The 16,873-nt window shown below is 44.1% G+C and overlaps 1 protein-coding gene across 3 annotated transcripts in view; it reads left to right on the plus strand.

Annotated features, from left to right (window-relative positions):
* The first annotated feature begins 1,385 nt into the window (after window positions 1–1,385).
* The window catches only part of EBF2 (EBF transcription factor 2), a 128,569-nt gene continuing 113,081 nt past the window's right edge, over window positions 1,386–16,873 (plus strand). For all 3 annotated transcript variants that reach the window (XM_064731175.1, XM_064731174.1, XM_064731173.1), the window contains exons 1-6: window positions 1,386–1,966; window positions 4,173–4,329; window positions 5,295–5,358; window positions 5,622–5,677; window positions 6,035–6,108; window positions 11,930–11,998. In XM_064731175.1, coding sequence (XP_064587245.1) covers window positions 1,836–1,966; window positions 4,173–4,329; window positions 5,295–5,358; window positions 5,622–5,677; window positions 6,035–6,108; window positions 11,930–11,998 — 551 coding nt within the window. In that variant the 5' untranslated portion in view covers window positions 1,386–1,835. The remainder of the gene's footprint in view (window positions 1,967–4,172; window positions 4,330–5,294; window positions 5,359–5,621; window positions 5,678–6,034; window positions 6,109–11,929; window positions 11,999–16,873) is intronic.

A 16,873-nucleotide genomic window follows, 5' to 3' on the forward strand; every position in this document is an offset into this window, starting at 1 on the left:
TAAAAAAAAAAATCCAGCAGGTTAAAGAGAGGAGCTGCACATAATGAGTCAAGGAAATCCTTGAATCCTAGCGCTGTGCCTTTAACTACCGAACATCTGATTCCCTCATCTGGCAGATGGTCTCTGAGCACAGATTTGCATTCATTGTCTTGAAATCTGTTTTCGCGTTGGTGTTATATAGATTTCAGAGGCAGATCTATACACAGATCAGAATACAAAAGGGCCAGGAGGAAAATATCTCCAAGGCAGGGCAGTTTTAAGAAATAAACTAAAATAAACGCAGAAGTGGGTATGGTCTCGGGTCACCGCGGGCCGGGCTGGGCAGAGCTCCGGTTTCCTTTAATGGGAAATGCTGCCTACACGGGATGTTAGAAAAAGTTCTAAGGTGAGACCTGACAGCTCTCAGGGTGTAACTTTGGAGTCTGCCGGGTGCCTGGCAGCCTTGGGCTGGCTCTTGCCCCGCAGGCAGCCTCTGCCTGCACCCTCCCCCAGACCCATGGCTCTCCCTCTGGGCAATTTTTCATTTTAAATCCCGCGCCTGAGAGCGCAGCGGCCGCTGCCCCTTCGGCCGCTGTGGCAGCCAGGGCGATCGGACGGGCACAGCTCGCTGCTCTCAGCGCAGTTTGGCTGCTCTGGGGCAGGACAGGTCTGGGTGAGGCTGCCGGGGCACGGCAGTGAACCCAGGACACCGCGATGAGCCCGGGACACCGAAATGAACCCTCGGCTCCCGTGCCCGGCTCCGCCTGTCCCGGGACGGGCGCGCTCCTCCCGCTCCGGCCCCGGGCTTCCAGTGCGCTCTGTGCGGGCTGGGGCAGCACTGCTCGGTGTGAGGCTGCCGGTCCCTGGCCATAACCTATCCCGATAACCCGTCACGATAAACCGCTGTTCCCGTGCCCGGAATTCGGCAGCCGCGAAGCGGGCGGCGGGCGTGCTCCTTGCAGCCCAGTCCCGCAGCTTTAGCACAGTTTGTGCGTTCTGGGGCAGCACCGTTTGCTGTGGAGCTGCGGGGCTGTGGCGATAAACCCATCACGATAAACTCGCGGTTCCCCTGCCCGTGCTCCAGCCGTGCCAGCGTGCGCGGCGGGCGCGCTGTTTCCAGCCCGGTGCCGCTGCTTTAGCACGGTTTGTGCGGTCTGGGGCAGCACGGCTCGCTGTAGGGCTGCCGGGCTGTGACCGTGACCCGTCCCCACAGCCCGATCGCGACATCCCGGTCGCGACAGCCCCGGGCGCGCTCCCTCCAGCCCGGAGCCGCGCGGGGGGCGGAGCGCGGCCTCGCCATCCGACCAATGGCGGTGCGAGATGCAAATGAGATATCCTGATATGGCATGGACCACGCCCCCCGCGCCGCCCCTGTGGCCATTGATGGCGCGCGGGAAGCACCGGGCGGGACCGGCCGCGCTCCGGCCCCGGCGCTGCTGCGATCGCCCCGCGAATCGCGGCTTTCCCCCTTCCTTCCTTCCCTCCTTCCTTCCTTCTTCCTGGATTGGGCAGCGATCAATCCTTCTCCCCGTTGTCTGTTTGAGGAACAGGTGATCCTCGTTAGCGGAGATCTGTTTCTGGATGCGGCTCCCTCGTGTGCGTGTGAAGGATGATGATACCCGGCGAGGCTGAATCAGCGTAACTTTCACTTGGCAAGAGGAAAAACTTACTTCCCCGCTTGAAGGCGTTAAAAACACGAAGCGTTAAAAAGCAGAAGAAGTTGGTTTTAAAGCTGAACTTCATTTTCCTGGGATTTGTGTGTCAGATTCAAAGGCTGCGTCGACTTGTTTTGCTTTATTTTCCTTCTCCCTTATCTCCCAAAAGGAAACTGTTGCTAGTTTGCATAGACTTTTTAAATGTTTGGAATTCAAGATACTTTAGGAAGAGGACCAATTCTGAAAGATAAATCTCTAGGTTCTGAGATGGATTCCGTCAGGTCCTGGGTCAGAAACGTTGGGGTTGTGGATGCAAACGTAGCAGCACAAAGGTAACAGTGACTATTTCTCTCCCACTTTACCTCTGCTTGTTTGTTTCGGGTTTTTTTTTGTTTTTTTTTTTTTTTTTTAGCAAATCTTTTCATTTTGCCCCGTTGTTAGCACTTGACATTAAATTTATTCTTTTCCTCTCTGTCCTCCTCCCGATCTTCTCCAGTCAGCAAAAAGTGCAGGTTGGAGCTAGAGCTAGGCAGCAGCGCTCCAAAACCGGAGAGCATCAGGAGTCCTAAAACCCAGAGCGGGGCTCAGGTGACAGCGAGACGGGATCACCCTTTTATTTTCTGCCCCAGGAAGATGCGTGGGGCTCTGGATTGGTTGTTCCCAGCTATCCAGGGTACTCCTCCCTCCTTGCTCGGCCACGCAGCCGAACAGAAGGGGACCAAGTTTGAATTAACTTCAGTGCAGATGTCAAACCCGAGCTCCCCCGGCCCGCGTTGTTTCGTTTAATTCACGGTGGGCATTGCCGAAATCATCACCCGCGGTTTCAGGGCAGGCAGGGCAGGGCACGGGCACGGCGCATCCCGCACCCTGCGGCCATCCCGTGCCCGCAGCACCTGCCCGAGCTCCCAGAGGTCCCTGCTGGGCTGAAATGGCTCTGAACATCCCGAAATTGGGGCCTGGCTCTTCGCTTTCTACTTATTCGGGCGGGTTATCACCCTTTTACGCCCCCTTTTTATTTTCTCTTCCCAGCCGAATCAGCACAGGACAGTTATCCCCGTCTCTTCCCGTTAGGGGTAAGATGATTAAAACTCTTTGGGGTAATTTTTTTCCCCCTTGGAAAAAAATTCCAGCCCCTCTGGATAACTTAAAAAAAAAAAAAAAAAAAGTTAAGAAAGTAGTAGAGTCGGGCAAGACTAAATTGGGGACCCCAGGAGTAAGCAGGATTTTATTTAGTATTAGAGACGAGGTGAAAGGCATGAAACAGCAGAGGGGACTTCAGATGAAGCAGATGTTTTAGAAATAGCACATCCATGCCCCCACCCACGGCCTGATCTGGCAGCAAGGTTTTCCAAGCACCATGGGAGGAGTTATCAGAGTTTCATGAATGTCGATAGAGCGTTTAATAAATACGGTTGAGGGGGAAGAGGTTGATCCTCGAGGAAACTGAAAGTAAAAGGAAACAGCTCCTGACAAGACTCCAATTCACGGGAGCGGTGGAGGTGCAGCTGTGTTGTGCAGCCCGCTGGCATCGCCAGGTTTTTCTCCCAGATATTCCTAACAAACCAATAAATCCCAATTTTTACACGCAGAATGAGAGGAATCCCCAAGCTAGGTGCAGTTGTGGCGGATGTGGTGATTTTGCACCGTACCTCATTGGCAAGGAAAACACAGGGAAACATCTGTAGTGCTCTGAAAGAGCCAAATACTTTTGCCAGTGCCGTGGATCTGTTTTGGGGACTAAAACCCAAAGCTGTCCAACTCCTAACTAGTCGGGCACATAGACTTAATCTGTCTATTAAGTAATTTGGAGGTGCTCGTACTCATCTATTTTCTTCTCAGTAAGTAGAAATTTGCTTTAGGGACAGGGAACTACAACTAATTTCACAAAGAAATAAAGCTGCAGTCGGGGATATCGTGGGTAAACAGAAGCATTTGAATCTTTCGAAGCAGGGAAATGCGTGGGAAACATCCCAACGTTTTCTGCAGTCAGGGACAAGATTTTCTCAAGGGCTGGCTAACCCGAGACTAAATTCTTTCAGTTTAAATCAGAGATTCAATTCACAGGAATCAGTTCAAGTCAAACTTTGCAGCCGAGGGAAGAGGCTGCTCTGCTCCAAAGTCGTTGTCTGTGAGCAAAACGAGGTGTCCCGAGTTGCCATCCTGCCCGTAGGAAAGATTTTAGGGTCGCTTGTTTTCTCCTTCAGGAAAAGGGAGCAGGACCAGGATGTGCAGAGAACATTTCCAGCCCCTCTGGCACTTACAGCGCTTCCCTCCGTGCCGCATTCCGGCAAGGAGCGGTGACAGGCAGGGAAATAAGCGGGGCAAGGAAAACACTCGCTGCCTTTAGCACCAACCCCTCTGTAAATCAGCGTGTCCTGGGCTGTGCAGGGAGCGGGGCCACGCCGAAATTGGGGCTGCAGGGCAGGGACGGTCCGAGCGAGCTCTGCCTTTGCTGTTGTTGTTCTGCCCTTACTGCTGCACAACCTGGTAATGTCTTTGTCTCTCCCCCTCACCCCATCCCGTGTGTTTCCTCCACAGCGGAGTAGCTTTGTCCAGAGCCCACTTTGAAAAGCAGCCACCCTCCAACTTGAGGAAATCCAATTTCTTTCACTTTGTTCTGGCTCTCTACGACAGACAGGGGCAGCCCGTGGAAATAGAGAGGACAGCTTTTGTGGACTTTGTAGAAAATGATAAAGTAAGGCTCCTTACTCTTCTTCTTCTTTTCCTCTCCAATTTTGATCTTCTCCCCCCACTGAGCTGCCAGCTTCTAATACCTATAAAATAATATAACCATGGTTTGGTCAAGGTTCAGGTGCTGTGGTAGAGCTGTAACCCTGTGTGTGCTGCTGTAGTTAAAAAGGGTTGGAAGCCGCTGCTCTGTATCGTGAATTTCATACACCCACTAAAACTAAAATAAATAAAATTCATGGGGGATAAATGCACTTAGCATTTTTTACCTACCACATCTGCCAGGTTTTATTAGTACCCAAACAGAAGTGGAATCTGACCTGTAAATATGTCAGATTATTGTTGAGTGTGGTTATATGTATTTCCTAAGGCTCCAAAGTCAATGGCAGGACTTGAAAAGCATTTGCTTTTGGATTTTAATTCCATATCTTGACCACTTTGCATTTTTTCTGTTATTTTCTTAGCCATGAACAAGATTTTTTTGAACTGTGAATCATAAGTAATTATTTTACAGGAAATTACATTAAAAAGGGACATAAGAAATATCCCTGTAACACAACGTCCAGGAAATAAATATCAATTTTGACTCAAAGTAACACTATTGAAAAGCGATGATCACAGTAAAATCAAAAGCCATTGTGTTTTCCTGGTGTCAATCTGCTTTATATTAAATTATTTGAAATGCACAAATTCTTCTCAATGTATTCCCTTGAAAAAGTTGAGAGCATAGTGGCAAATAAAAGAGGGAAAGAAGTTCTTGAACTCCTACAGGAGAAGATGTCAGGAGTATTTTGTAGTTTGTCCTGGGTCACTCGGAAGGTTAATACATCCCAATCAGTGGATTCACCTCTTGGAATTTTAATCAACTTTGTTGTCACTTCCATCATGATTATCAGCTCTTGCATTTTAAATGTGCCAAGTGTAAGTTCTGGAAGGATTTTTGCCCCCTCCTTTTTTCAAATTCCCTTTCAGGAGCAAGGCAACGAGAAGACGAACAATGGCACGCACTACAAACTCCAGCTGCTCTACAGCAACGGTGAGCGCCCTTCCCTGGCCCCTGCTGGGGCTGTGCAGTGAGCAGGGTCTGCCCGTGGGTGCTGTGGTGTCCAAAATACACCGAGAGTCCTTTGCATGAGCCCCTTCAGCTCAGGGATGGGCCCTGGGGTTTGGATGGGCTTGGGAACCAGAACTACCTGGGATGCTGAGGGTGTCCGACACGGCACTGAGCGCGTTTGCTCTGCTGCTCTCAGGGCAAGGTGCCTGTGCAATGTGATTTATCGCTGTTCTCCCTCGCTCCAGGTGTCAGGACAGAACAGGATCTCTATGTGAGGCTCATTGATTCTGTCACCAAGCAGGTGAGCAGGGCTGATCTGTGCCATGCTGTCCTGTCCCACCTCATCTTTCCTGTTTGCTCAACATTTCCTTGCATGTTTTTCCTTCTCTGTTTCATTTTGATCTCTTGCTCAGCTGTATTGCAGACCTATTTTGGAGAGTAATTGAAAATTGTGCTCTTAAGTCTCTTTTTTCTCCCTCTGTGGGCTGTTGGTTTTTATCCACTTTGTAGCAATATTTCTGTAAAGCTGTTTTCCCTGCACATAAAGGGGAAGATGTTTGTTTGCAGGTGATAAAATCCCTTCCCCTCACATCTGAAGATTCTAAGGAATAAATAACCCCCGATGCTCCTGGCTTAACCCTTCTCTTAATTTTTGTAGCCCATAACTTACGAAGGGCAGAACAAGAACCCAGAGATGTGCAGAGTGCTGCTCACCCACGAAGTCATGTGCAGGTAAGATGACTTGATTAACACATCAAGCTCATTTTGTGAGCTTTGCTTCCCAAAATGTTGGAAGAGCCTCTCCAAGGAAATTTTAAGTAGGGAGATTTTGATTTTGTTGTTTGTTTATTTTGTTGCTGGCTCAGAGAAGGTCTTTTTGTAGGAAGACTCTGTCTTTATGTGGGTAATGCTTGCTTGGGTTCAAACAGATTTTTGGGGCAGGTTTCCTATTTTTTTGCTATTAATTTTTCCTGAAGGAGATTCAGCAACCACAGCTGCACTATTTTTGTTTAAAGTAGGCCTTTGCATGTGTTGTTTAAATCAAGACTTTTATATGCTTATTGCTCATAAAATTTCTGCTCACCTTATGAGAATGAGAAGTTTAATTTATATATTTTTGCCCGGAAACTGCAGGATGTTCTTAATGCAATTTTCTTTGGTGAAATATTTTCATTTTCTCAATTAAAATGGCATCATTAATGTTCTTTAATTTTGGGCAGTTCTACCCCACAAGAAAAAAACCCTCAAACCCTTCCTTTCTCTACATGTGAACAATATTTAGGGGCCTTCTACTTTTTAATTAAAACAAAAAAAAAGGACACTATTTTTAGCATTTAAATTTATAAATTAGAGGGTGAAATGACTTGAGGATGTTTTTAATAACTTTTGTTTAAGTCTGAACTTACATGTACCTTATGTATGTATGTCGTGCTTCCATGGTAACTTATTACTTTTCCTGTTCTCAGGTAATTAAATTTTTTTTCAATACATATAATAATGCAAACAGTCAATGTTCTTGTATTAAAATGTGCTAAAATGTGCATAGAACGTTCATAAAACAAGAGACAAAACCCATTCGTGACCTTTATTATACCCAGTTTGTGATTTATTGTATCAGTGGGAGAGGGTTAAGCTGGTGGACTCAATGTTGCTTCTTTTAATGGCTCAGCTTGCTACCTGATTGTTGTTTTTTTAATTAAAGTAGCCTTTTTAAGTTAATGTAGCAGTGAGAGAAGCCTATTTGAACTGAGTTTTAATCAAGGGGAAGTCTTAGTTTCAGTACTTAATTATGTCAAGAATTCTGTTACTTTTTCATAGAATGTGAATCAGGTGTTCAGTGTGAAACAAATGCATTGTTTCTCTGTTGTGTGTAGCTCTCCTTAATTAAGTAAATTTGCTTTTGAGCAGTATTTTCATATTTATGCCCAAACACCATGTATATCACATATTAGGGTTGCACTGGGTGGGCTTTACAAGGGTCTGGTGATGTAGTGGAAAAGATCAAAGGTGGATAAGGGACTTTCTGGCACATTTAGAACTTGTGTATATAATTATATACGTATATGTATATATGCGTCCATGCTGTTGAAAGGTTTCACTGTAACCAGTGAAAATTAGAGAAGAAAAGTCTGATTTCTCGTGCAATGGGCTTGTGGTTTGTGATAACATAAGAGCAGTGAGCCCATTTCTTTTCTCCCCTCTCCTTGCGCAGAGCGCAGCTCTGGTTTGGAAGTTCAAGTATTTCAGCACCTTCTCATCCAAATGGACATGTTTGATTTAAAATTAATTTGGGCTTTCCCCTTGCTTCCTCTCCCTGCCTTTATGGTATCAAATGCTCTGCTCAACTTTAATATTTCTGAGCTCCAGTGATGCCTGCAAACCTCCTCTGTGCTTGATTTAAGGTAGCATTGCACAAATCTAAGCTATTATTCTGATTATTCTCAGCTCTGCTGCTTGATAGATTAACCAAGGAAGAATTACAACTCGGGGACATCCTTCCCATGTAAAACACAGATTAGTGAAGGGAATCAAAAGCACTCTGTAACCTAATGAAGACATTTGATTTTAAATGTCGTGTTTTCCTGAAGTATCTCTGAGCAGGACGCTGTGTATTCTGAAGAGGCATTACACACATCACTTTGAATAATGCCAGGGGAATGGCTCCAACTCTAGTTAAACTTGACATTTTATTTTATTTCTTTTAAGTACAATAATCAAATCTTTCTCATTGTGTGCTGCTTAAGTGGCAGCATCAATTTTTAAAGCCTCTAGTTTAGTTTGCATTAGGAACAGTACATAAAATTTTAATGCACTGTACCCACTCTGCTGTCGAAATTGATGCCTACTGCTTCTGAAAAAGAAAACAAGAAGGGTCTGTCTGTCTTTCTGCTCCTCTTCCCATCCTCCCTGGTTGAAGGTAGGGATTTTTAGGGGGGATTTTTCTGTACATAACCACACATGAAGATATTTTTTGCTGTGTGGAGACGAGCTCCTTGGAAAGTGCCCGTCTCTCCCTCAGACGGTGACAGATGCCTGCTTAGCAGGAAAGTTGTCTAAATATTGATACGGCTGCACCAATCTGTCACAGCCATTGAAAGTCCAGCTCTCAATAATTAGTGCTTTCAGGGCTTCCAGTGCGAGCCTCCATTTATTCATTTCCAATCTGAATTTTTTTTTTTCCATTTGCTTCTTATGGCCTAATAGGAACAGTTCCTATTAGGTGTGTTTGTGTGGAATAAAACATCCTGAGGGCTGGAAATCAAGGTAAAACACCTTCCTCTCCTGGAATAACTCCCCCTCCATCCTCTTCCTTTTCTTCCAATTATCCACTAAGAGGAAACTCGTTGTTATGCTGCTGCCAGCAGCCCCCTACGCCCTCAATGCTCAGAGGGTTAAAAGGTATTATAATTCGAACAGAAGTAGTCTCAGGGTCTACAGCTGGCTAATAACAGAGTTGTATTGAGTGGAGTGAGCCCCACAGCTGTGACTTTCGCCACAAGGCTCAGACTAGACGGGAGCTCTAATCAGCTGGGCCAGGCGGCCACTGGGGCCCGCGTCTTTATCGGCCAGATGGTGTGAATTTAGACACTTTTGTTATGCAATTGCAGGGAGGAGTTGGGCAGAAGAAAACAAAACAAAGGCCACCATGCTGTGAGCTTATTTGAGTTTGAAATTAGAGACAGATTTTTTTTTTTAATTTTTTTTTTTTTTGGTGTTGGGGTGAGGGATGAATTTTAAAACCATTTTAGTCAAGCACGAGGAGGGGAAAGGATGGGAGTTTGGCTTTGGCATGGGGTTTTTGGGGTGCTCCGTTTGTAGGGCTGGGGTTGTCCCTGGGAACTTTCTGTGTTTGGTTTTAATTTTTTCTGGACCATTCTTAACATAAACCATCACTTTCACCATGTAGATCTCACTAGAAGAGAAAATATAACAAGAAAAGATATGGAAAATCATCTTAAGCCTTGATATTCTTGTCTTAAGCAAATGAGCGTTTCTAAAAGTGTGTTCCCAGCCCAATACTGTGGCAGAAATGTAAATGTTGGTGAAGTTATGCCAATAATTTGCTTGAAGAGAACATTGAAGGCTTGATCCTGGACCACCAGTCTTTGGGGTTTTGGCTTTGACTGAAATTGGAACCGGTCAATTCTGTTACAGACAGCACTTGTGAAACCAACCAAGTGGAAATGTTACTGCTTGGATATGGGGTGAAACTCTTGGAAATGGGGATTTAAAGATTTAAGAGGTATTTTTGCTATAATGTTGGGCTGAAACATCCTCAGTCCCACTCTGATTTATGTGCAAACAGTAATTCCTTCACTGGAAGTGGCTCTTCTCCCTCATCAAGATTTTTTTTTCATGTGTTTGGGCTCAGAAAATACCACGGTCAAAGGGGAAAAAGTCTATCACTTACAAAGATCTTTCCCCAGCTGTGATAGGCATGTAGATATCAGTGAAATATTTGGAGAACTTCAGCTGCAAGCCACAGTTTTAGAGGGAAAATATTTGAATATTACAAACACAAAGTTCAGAACTGCAGTGGAAATAGAAATAGTGGAAATAGAAATAAAACAAGATGCACTTGCTTCTGAACCCAGCCACATTGTGCTCAGTCTCACAGAATTCATCCTAAAATGCTCTGTCAAGAAGTGCCACCATCCCTGGAATCACTACAGATTTTCTTTTTTTTTTTGCTTTATTATAATGGCCTGTAAAGCAGCAAAGATTTTATTCCGAATGTTATTTTCCATGTGTTGCTGTACTGGACATGTCAAAGTACATCCCAAACTGATGTTCCTTTGAGAGGATTTTCTGCTTTTTTCAGGGCATTTATTATAATTTTCTCCTTTAGAAAGCATTCCCATCTTGGCTCCTGGTATGAAAATAGTCCATTCTTTCTAAACTCTGGTTGGGCAGTGAAATCCACAAAAGATGCACTTAAAATAAAGTTGGGAGAGGGAGGGAGAGTGATGCTGTGTGCTGGTGTGAATTACCAGAGCTGCACTGAAGTCGATGGAGCCATGACAATTTACAGCAGCTACAGGGACTGCCCCAGGGATTTTTAAATATTTAGTGTATCCTTTTATTTTAAAAGGAGTAGCATCGATGAATAAGTGCAGGTTTGAGGCAAGGGGAATGTAGGAATGTTGAAACAGTTAGAGCTGTTATTCAAATAGATCTGCTCCTTCCAGATCATGTGGATGGGCAATTCCAGCCCCAGAGCAGGAACTACCTGGAAACTGGAGGAAGTGTTGGCATTTTTCACAGCTGAAACAGGGTTTTTTGTGTAAATGCTCATTTTAGGAATTTATAATTAAATATTAGGCAATATAAAGAAAAAAAATCCCCACTTTAATATTTTATTCTGCCTTTAATGAATTAAAGTATTTTATTTATTTCTTATTTTAGTATTTATTTATTTATTTACTTTAAAAAAATATCTTATTGTGCTTGGAATTGCTCCCTAGTGGGGAAGCTCTGACACTCAGAATGCTTGAGAATTTTGCAGATTTATTCAGCACCCCTGTACAAAAACCCACCAAAATTTCTTCATCCCATGTGTGTAAATTTGAACAGAAACCTCTGCAAAATATGGAAAATATCTTCTAGAAAAGTATCTGATCTGGTGACTTTTGAGGGATGTGGGACTTCTGATAGAGACTTTTTAAACTTTTGGGTACATCCATCCGCCCTGACCAATCTTGGCTTTGACTGGAACAAAAAACCTGAGCATGAAAACAGCTTAAATCTTCTCTGTTGCTTCAGATTATTAAAAGTGAGAATTTCAGAGCAAGGACTGTTTTTAAAGTCTGTTTTACTCCTGGTACTCAGCTACTGTGTGTGCAGGAGCACCACCCATGTCAGTGATTATATCAATGGAAATAATGAGCTATTGATTTTAAATTTTTTATTATTATTTATTATAATTAATATTACCACTGAATGTGTATAAATTAATACTTAGGCTTAAGGGTTTATCACTGAAACAATTGCAAAGGGATTGCAAAAGCCAACCTGAAAAACTTCTCTTCAGATCCTTTGTAGGATCTAAATATGTTCAGTTTCTGGCTTTTCATGGAGTGCTGAAGTTTTCAGTAACCATATAAAACTTAGATATTTAATAATAAAAAAAATACAGTAATATAAAAAGTATTATTGAAATATATCAAACCATTAGGTTGCTTATAGTTAGTTCTAACACCTTTTGATGGACTTTTAACCCCACATAACCCATTTGGTTCTGCCTGTTAATGACATCTGTTAATCACTTATTAGACCTTTATGAATATCACCTCAGTCTCGAGTGTGGCCACACTGCTGTTCATTTCTGGCTGGGTAATTCAGAATAGGTTACAGGGAGCTAAGTGCCAAACTCCAGCTTGAACCAGCCAGGACTTGGGCACCAATTCCCTTAATTTTCCCTTCTGGAAAGCAGAATTTTTACCCTTCCAGGCATGATATCGAGTGCCGAAGGTTTTCTGACAGACTTTGAGCTGGCTCTTTGCTCTCCGCTGTCCCACTGGTTCTTTAATTTTGCTTTACTTTCCCTCTCCAGTCGGTGCTGTGAGAAGAAAAGCTGTGGCAACAGAAATGAGACTCCATCTGACCCTGTGATCATTGACAGGTAGGAGATGAATTCCCATTTTCCTGCAAAAGCATCCCAAAATTGTTGGTTTCCACTTTGAATCATCAGAGATTGTTTCTCACTGGTTATTTGTTGATGTCTGCCATTTGGGGACCTTGACAAAATTTATGTTTATTTTTAAAATGAAATCCTGTTTTTATTGTGACCAAATATTCCATGTGTGCACCTGGAACATTCTCTCCTCACCAGGGATGGGATCCAACTGGATTACTGAGACAGATAAAGCTTTGAGCAGCCTGGCAGCTTCACTAATGTTCTTTAACAAAAGAGCAATATTTTTGTAGAAATGTGGGGGGAAAAGGAGGGGTAGAAAGGCAAAAATGCAACATTAAATCTGACAGGTTTGGGATTGTGAGCAATTTTATGTAGAACAGCTTTGTGTATTACTCAGTTTCAGTTCCAGGTTTAGGTTCTTTTGCTAGTTTTTAGGTCAATAACATAAATGGGGAGAACAGCAGTTTGTTAAAGCATGAAGTGGCACTGTAAAAACTGTGTATATTTGGGGGAGCTCAGAAAACTTCCTTGTGGAACTCACTGACATGGAAGGGTTTGAAATCTGGAGTTCAGCAAGGCTCAGACAGGGAAAATAAAACCAGGCAGAGCTGCTTCAGAACGGAGCACACAAACAAGGGCTCCAGAAGGGGAGCAGTAAATAAGGAAAAGCCAGCAAGAAAATGTTTTCCCCCAGATTATTCTGTAGTAACTGTTAAAGGGTTCCTTTTCCCTGAAGCAGATGCTACAAGAGAGCTGATGGTGGAGTGGATTGATTTTAGAGCCAGTTCTGATGCCTGCCTGTGTCTGGCCTGTTCTATCTCCTCCCTAATAAGCTTTATTTGTCACAGTATTTCTGGTGGACTTGTTTTGGCATTCAGAGCAGTGAAGCTAGTTTGAATAAATAATATTTATTTGCAATAATTTCCTTTTTTTTTTTAATCACAGAGTTATCTAAATAATTTTGGAACTCTGATGAGGGGATGGGTTCTCCTTCTCCCTTTACCCCATAGTTTTGCCTTTTAATTCTGTGCTCACAAGCTGTGGCTGGGGCCAGAGCAATCCAGAGCAGTGAAATGAGCTCTTTGGGGAGCAGAAGTCCTGGATGTGCCATCTTGACCTTTCCTATGAAATTTCAAGCTTATTTTTGGCTGTGTTGATGCTTGGTATGAATGTGCATTTGGGAACTTTCCAGCCTCAAGTCTGAATTTTCTGGGAAGCAGCTCAGGATGGAAGGCCCTGGATTGAGACCTTGACAGGGACAGTTCCTGCCCCAGCTGAATTTGTAATCCCGAGCCAGCTGCTTATCCTCATGCAAAGTGAAGATTCTGATGCTTCCTGGGGGGCTTTGGGATCTGCTGATGTAAAATGGAATGGAAGCTCTGAGAAAGGACAGGGTTTTTCTTTCTAACAAATGTGTGTAAAATGTGCATCACAAATCACCCGTTGTGTTCAGTGAGTCCCAACCTTTTCTACTTTGTTCTAAGACCTCTCCTAACTTTGTTTAGACCTCTCCTAATTTGTTTTGAGCCCAGAACCTTTTTCCTGCCTGCCCTGCTAACAGCAATAGACATTCTCTTGGCATGGAAGCATCCTCCAGGCTCAGTCTGGCAGTTCTTTTTTGTGTGTTGGTTCTTCCCTTTCTGTGTGTGTGTGTGTCCATTCCAGGTGAACTCTGGAGCTCAGTGAGGGTAGATGAGGGAGGTAAGTCAGGGTTGCAGCCTGATAAAGCTGCTCCATTCAGTTAAAGGCAGTCACTAAATCAGATTCAGGCCACAGAGAGAAGAATTTATCCCAGCTCTGCCCCGCTGTCTGGAGGAGGCTTGGCTTGCTGAAAGAAGCAAAACTCAAAGCTAAATATTATCCTTTTTTTTTACCACTAACTGGTGGTGCAGCATCAAGAGAGTGACTCCTCCTTCTGGCAGAGTTATTTCTGCACAGTTATTTCTGTTCTGCCTCCTCACCCAGCGGAGCAGGGCCTGAGGAGTGAGGGATAATCCTGTGAGCCACATCTCCACCAGCACATGCAATGCAAATCAAGCAGCAGAGCTGTGCTCTGTGCCTGTCTGTGCACAGAGACAGCCTTGGCTCCTCTGTCACCCTCACCCCCCTGCACAGCACCAAAGCACAGCTGAGCTGCACACTCCACTCCTCTAAATGCACCCTCTGGGGTCATTTTTTATTGTCTTTCAAACAAGGAGAGTCCTGTGTGCTCTGGACCTGCTGGACAGCAGCTTAGATTTATTTAGAGGGTCTTTCTAGAGCTTCTTGAAAGGAAAGCACCTCTGCTTAGGGACTTGGCAGCAGGTGGAATGTAATTTCTGAAGTGCACCTTGCAGCCATGTGGATCAATAAATATGGTGATATTTTCAGCTCAGGGATGTCTTCATGGTGGGTTGCTGTTAATTTAAAATGAACCACAGGTTTTCTTTAAATAGTGATTGAAATACAGGTGTTTTTCCCTGGTGTGAAATGATAGGTCAGTGTAAAAATCTGCCATGTACCAACCTGGCTGTGGCATTGTCTCATGTCTCTGGAGAAGGGAAAAAAGGAAAATGGAGAGAGGAGAATTGCAAAAACATCTTTGTGTTGTACAGAGCTCTGCCTAAGCAGTGTGGGCAAAGTGAATCAGAATTTCCATGGAATAAAATTCCAGAATCTTTGAGATTAGAAAAGTCCCTAAAATCACCAAGTTCAACTGTAACACCATCATCAATATAGTGATTTCCTCTTTATTTGTTTCTCTCCCCACTTTTTTACCTGCTGTGTGCTGGAGGGAGACACAATTCCCTGGTGTTCACCAAATCCTGGGGACTTGTAACCCTGTTTGAAAAGCAAGAAATAGTTCAGTGGGAAAAAAATGTCAGCCCCGTTGTTGTTGTTGTTGTTGGGTTTTTTCTCCTCCTTGAAAGAATTCCAAAAGTTCTGATGCTGAATAAAACATTTTTGCAGTGACCTTTGCTCTGGGGACTGGATTTAGATCCGAAGGCCCTTGCAGTTATTTTTCCACTCCCTCTTGGAAATGAGAACGTTTCCATATGAAAGGGAACTTCTCCACTGAAATGCAGTGTGTGCCCTCTCCTGCTGGCAGAGGTGTGCAGGATACATTGGAATATTTTGGTTCCTGTGATGTTCTGAGCCAGAATTCCAGTGTAACTCTGGACAGAATTGGATTTCAGAGGGATGCCTCTGACTAACAGGGATGGCACAGCTCAGATCCCGCAGTGCTGCTGGGAATTCCACAGGAGCACAGGGCTGGAGGGACCTGGGATGGCATTTTTAATCCAGAAGCACTTGCATTCCAAGGTTTGGGACAACATGAGCCAGAATCAGCTCTCAAAATGTCACAGCAAGCTTTAACTTTGTGTGCACAACCAGAATTAGTGAGAGCTAAGCTGGTTCGGGTGTTCCTGTGGTGGATTCATCCTGGATTTCTGCTTGCCTTCAGAAGTCAGTATCTGTGGAATTGGTTGGTTTAAGAGACATCAAATATGTAAATATTATCTCTTTTCCCCCTTCTCTCATGGCTGAAGTGCTGGTTCTTGATGTTCCTGGTAGTTCCTTGAAACTGGAGAGTGAATTTTGTGTTTCCTTTATGGAAATTGCAGGCAGGGACACGAGATGTGGGTGCTGGGGAACTTTTGGATGGAAGGGTGGAAGCTCATTCCTTTGAAGATGGCACTTCCAACTGAAAACTGTACTTTGTTACATCTGTGCTAGAATTACTCAGATTGTTGCCTTTCCTACCCTGCTTATGCAAATAAAAAGAACCTTGGTATGAGGATTAAGAGGTCGTGGAAGATGCAAATTAATTTAATTAATCACTTTACTGCAGATTTTCTCTCTCATTGTAGGTGAGTTGTGTAATTTTGGATATAAATTCATCAAATGGCAATGACCTTTTGATTTTTTGTTAGTTTTCTTTGTATCCTTGAAGATTCAAGCTCTTTAGAGGAGGTTGTTTTGTGTACTTGTTACCCTTAATGCTTTACTGAGTTTACTTAAGCTGTGGTTTAATTGAAGCCTCTGTGGTACAACGGTGAGTTTTTTAGTTGAAAATGTTGATTTTTTAGTTTTTTACCTTTCCCCCCCCCTTTTCTAATAGAGAGAACCAGTCAAAAGAAATTTACATGTAATTCAAATGAAACATCTTAAACAGTCAAAAGAAAATTTCACGTCATTCAAATGAATATCTTAATTAAATTAAAAATGCAGTGTCACTAGGGTGGGACAGAATTTTTTTGTTCCTAGAAGGGAAACTTCTCAGAATAGCAGGAAAAGCTGGGAGCACAAACCCTGTGCTGTTTGTGGCTGCTGCCTCTGTGGTCCTGTGCTCCCTTTGGGCTCATGGAATGAGGTCTTTCAGCTCAGGTTCTTTTAGAATCTGAGACATTGGGTCCAATTCCTTCTGCTTTTAACTAAACTCCTTTTCCTAAACTGTTCCTATTTGTCCTGGGAAGGGTCTGGTGTGTGTTGCCACTATAAATAAATTAATATATTTATAGTGATTGTTGCTGGGGGGTGAATGGAGGGGACTGGAGTGGATGGCTGGGATGGAGAGCAGTGTCCAGCATCTCCAGCTGGGTCAGCACCCAGGGGCACCAGCTCAGCCCTGGGCACCCTGCTTTGGGGGTGCTGAAGGGCAGCGTGGATCAGCTGCTGCAAGAGAAAAAATGAGGCTTTTGTAGCTGTTCTTTAACAAAAAGCCAAGGCCTGAGCACAGCTGGTGACTTGTCAGCCTCTCTGGAAGGCGCAGCAGAGCCTGGATGGCATCCCTGTGCCATGGGGGTCCATCCCTTCCCCTGGAATTGAGGTTTCCATCCCTGCTGCAGGGACCGAGGGCTGAGCTCTCCCACAGGCACT

This window comes from Zonotrichia leucophrys, chromosome 22 (genome assembly GCF_028769735.1).
Source record: "Zonotrichia leucophrys gambelii isolate GWCS_2022_RI chromosome 22, RI_Zleu_2.0, whole genome shotgun sequence".
Classification (NCBI taxonomy): domain Eukaryota; kingdom Metazoa; phylum Chordata; class Aves; order Passeriformes; family Passerellidae; genus Zonotrichia; species Zonotrichia leucophrys.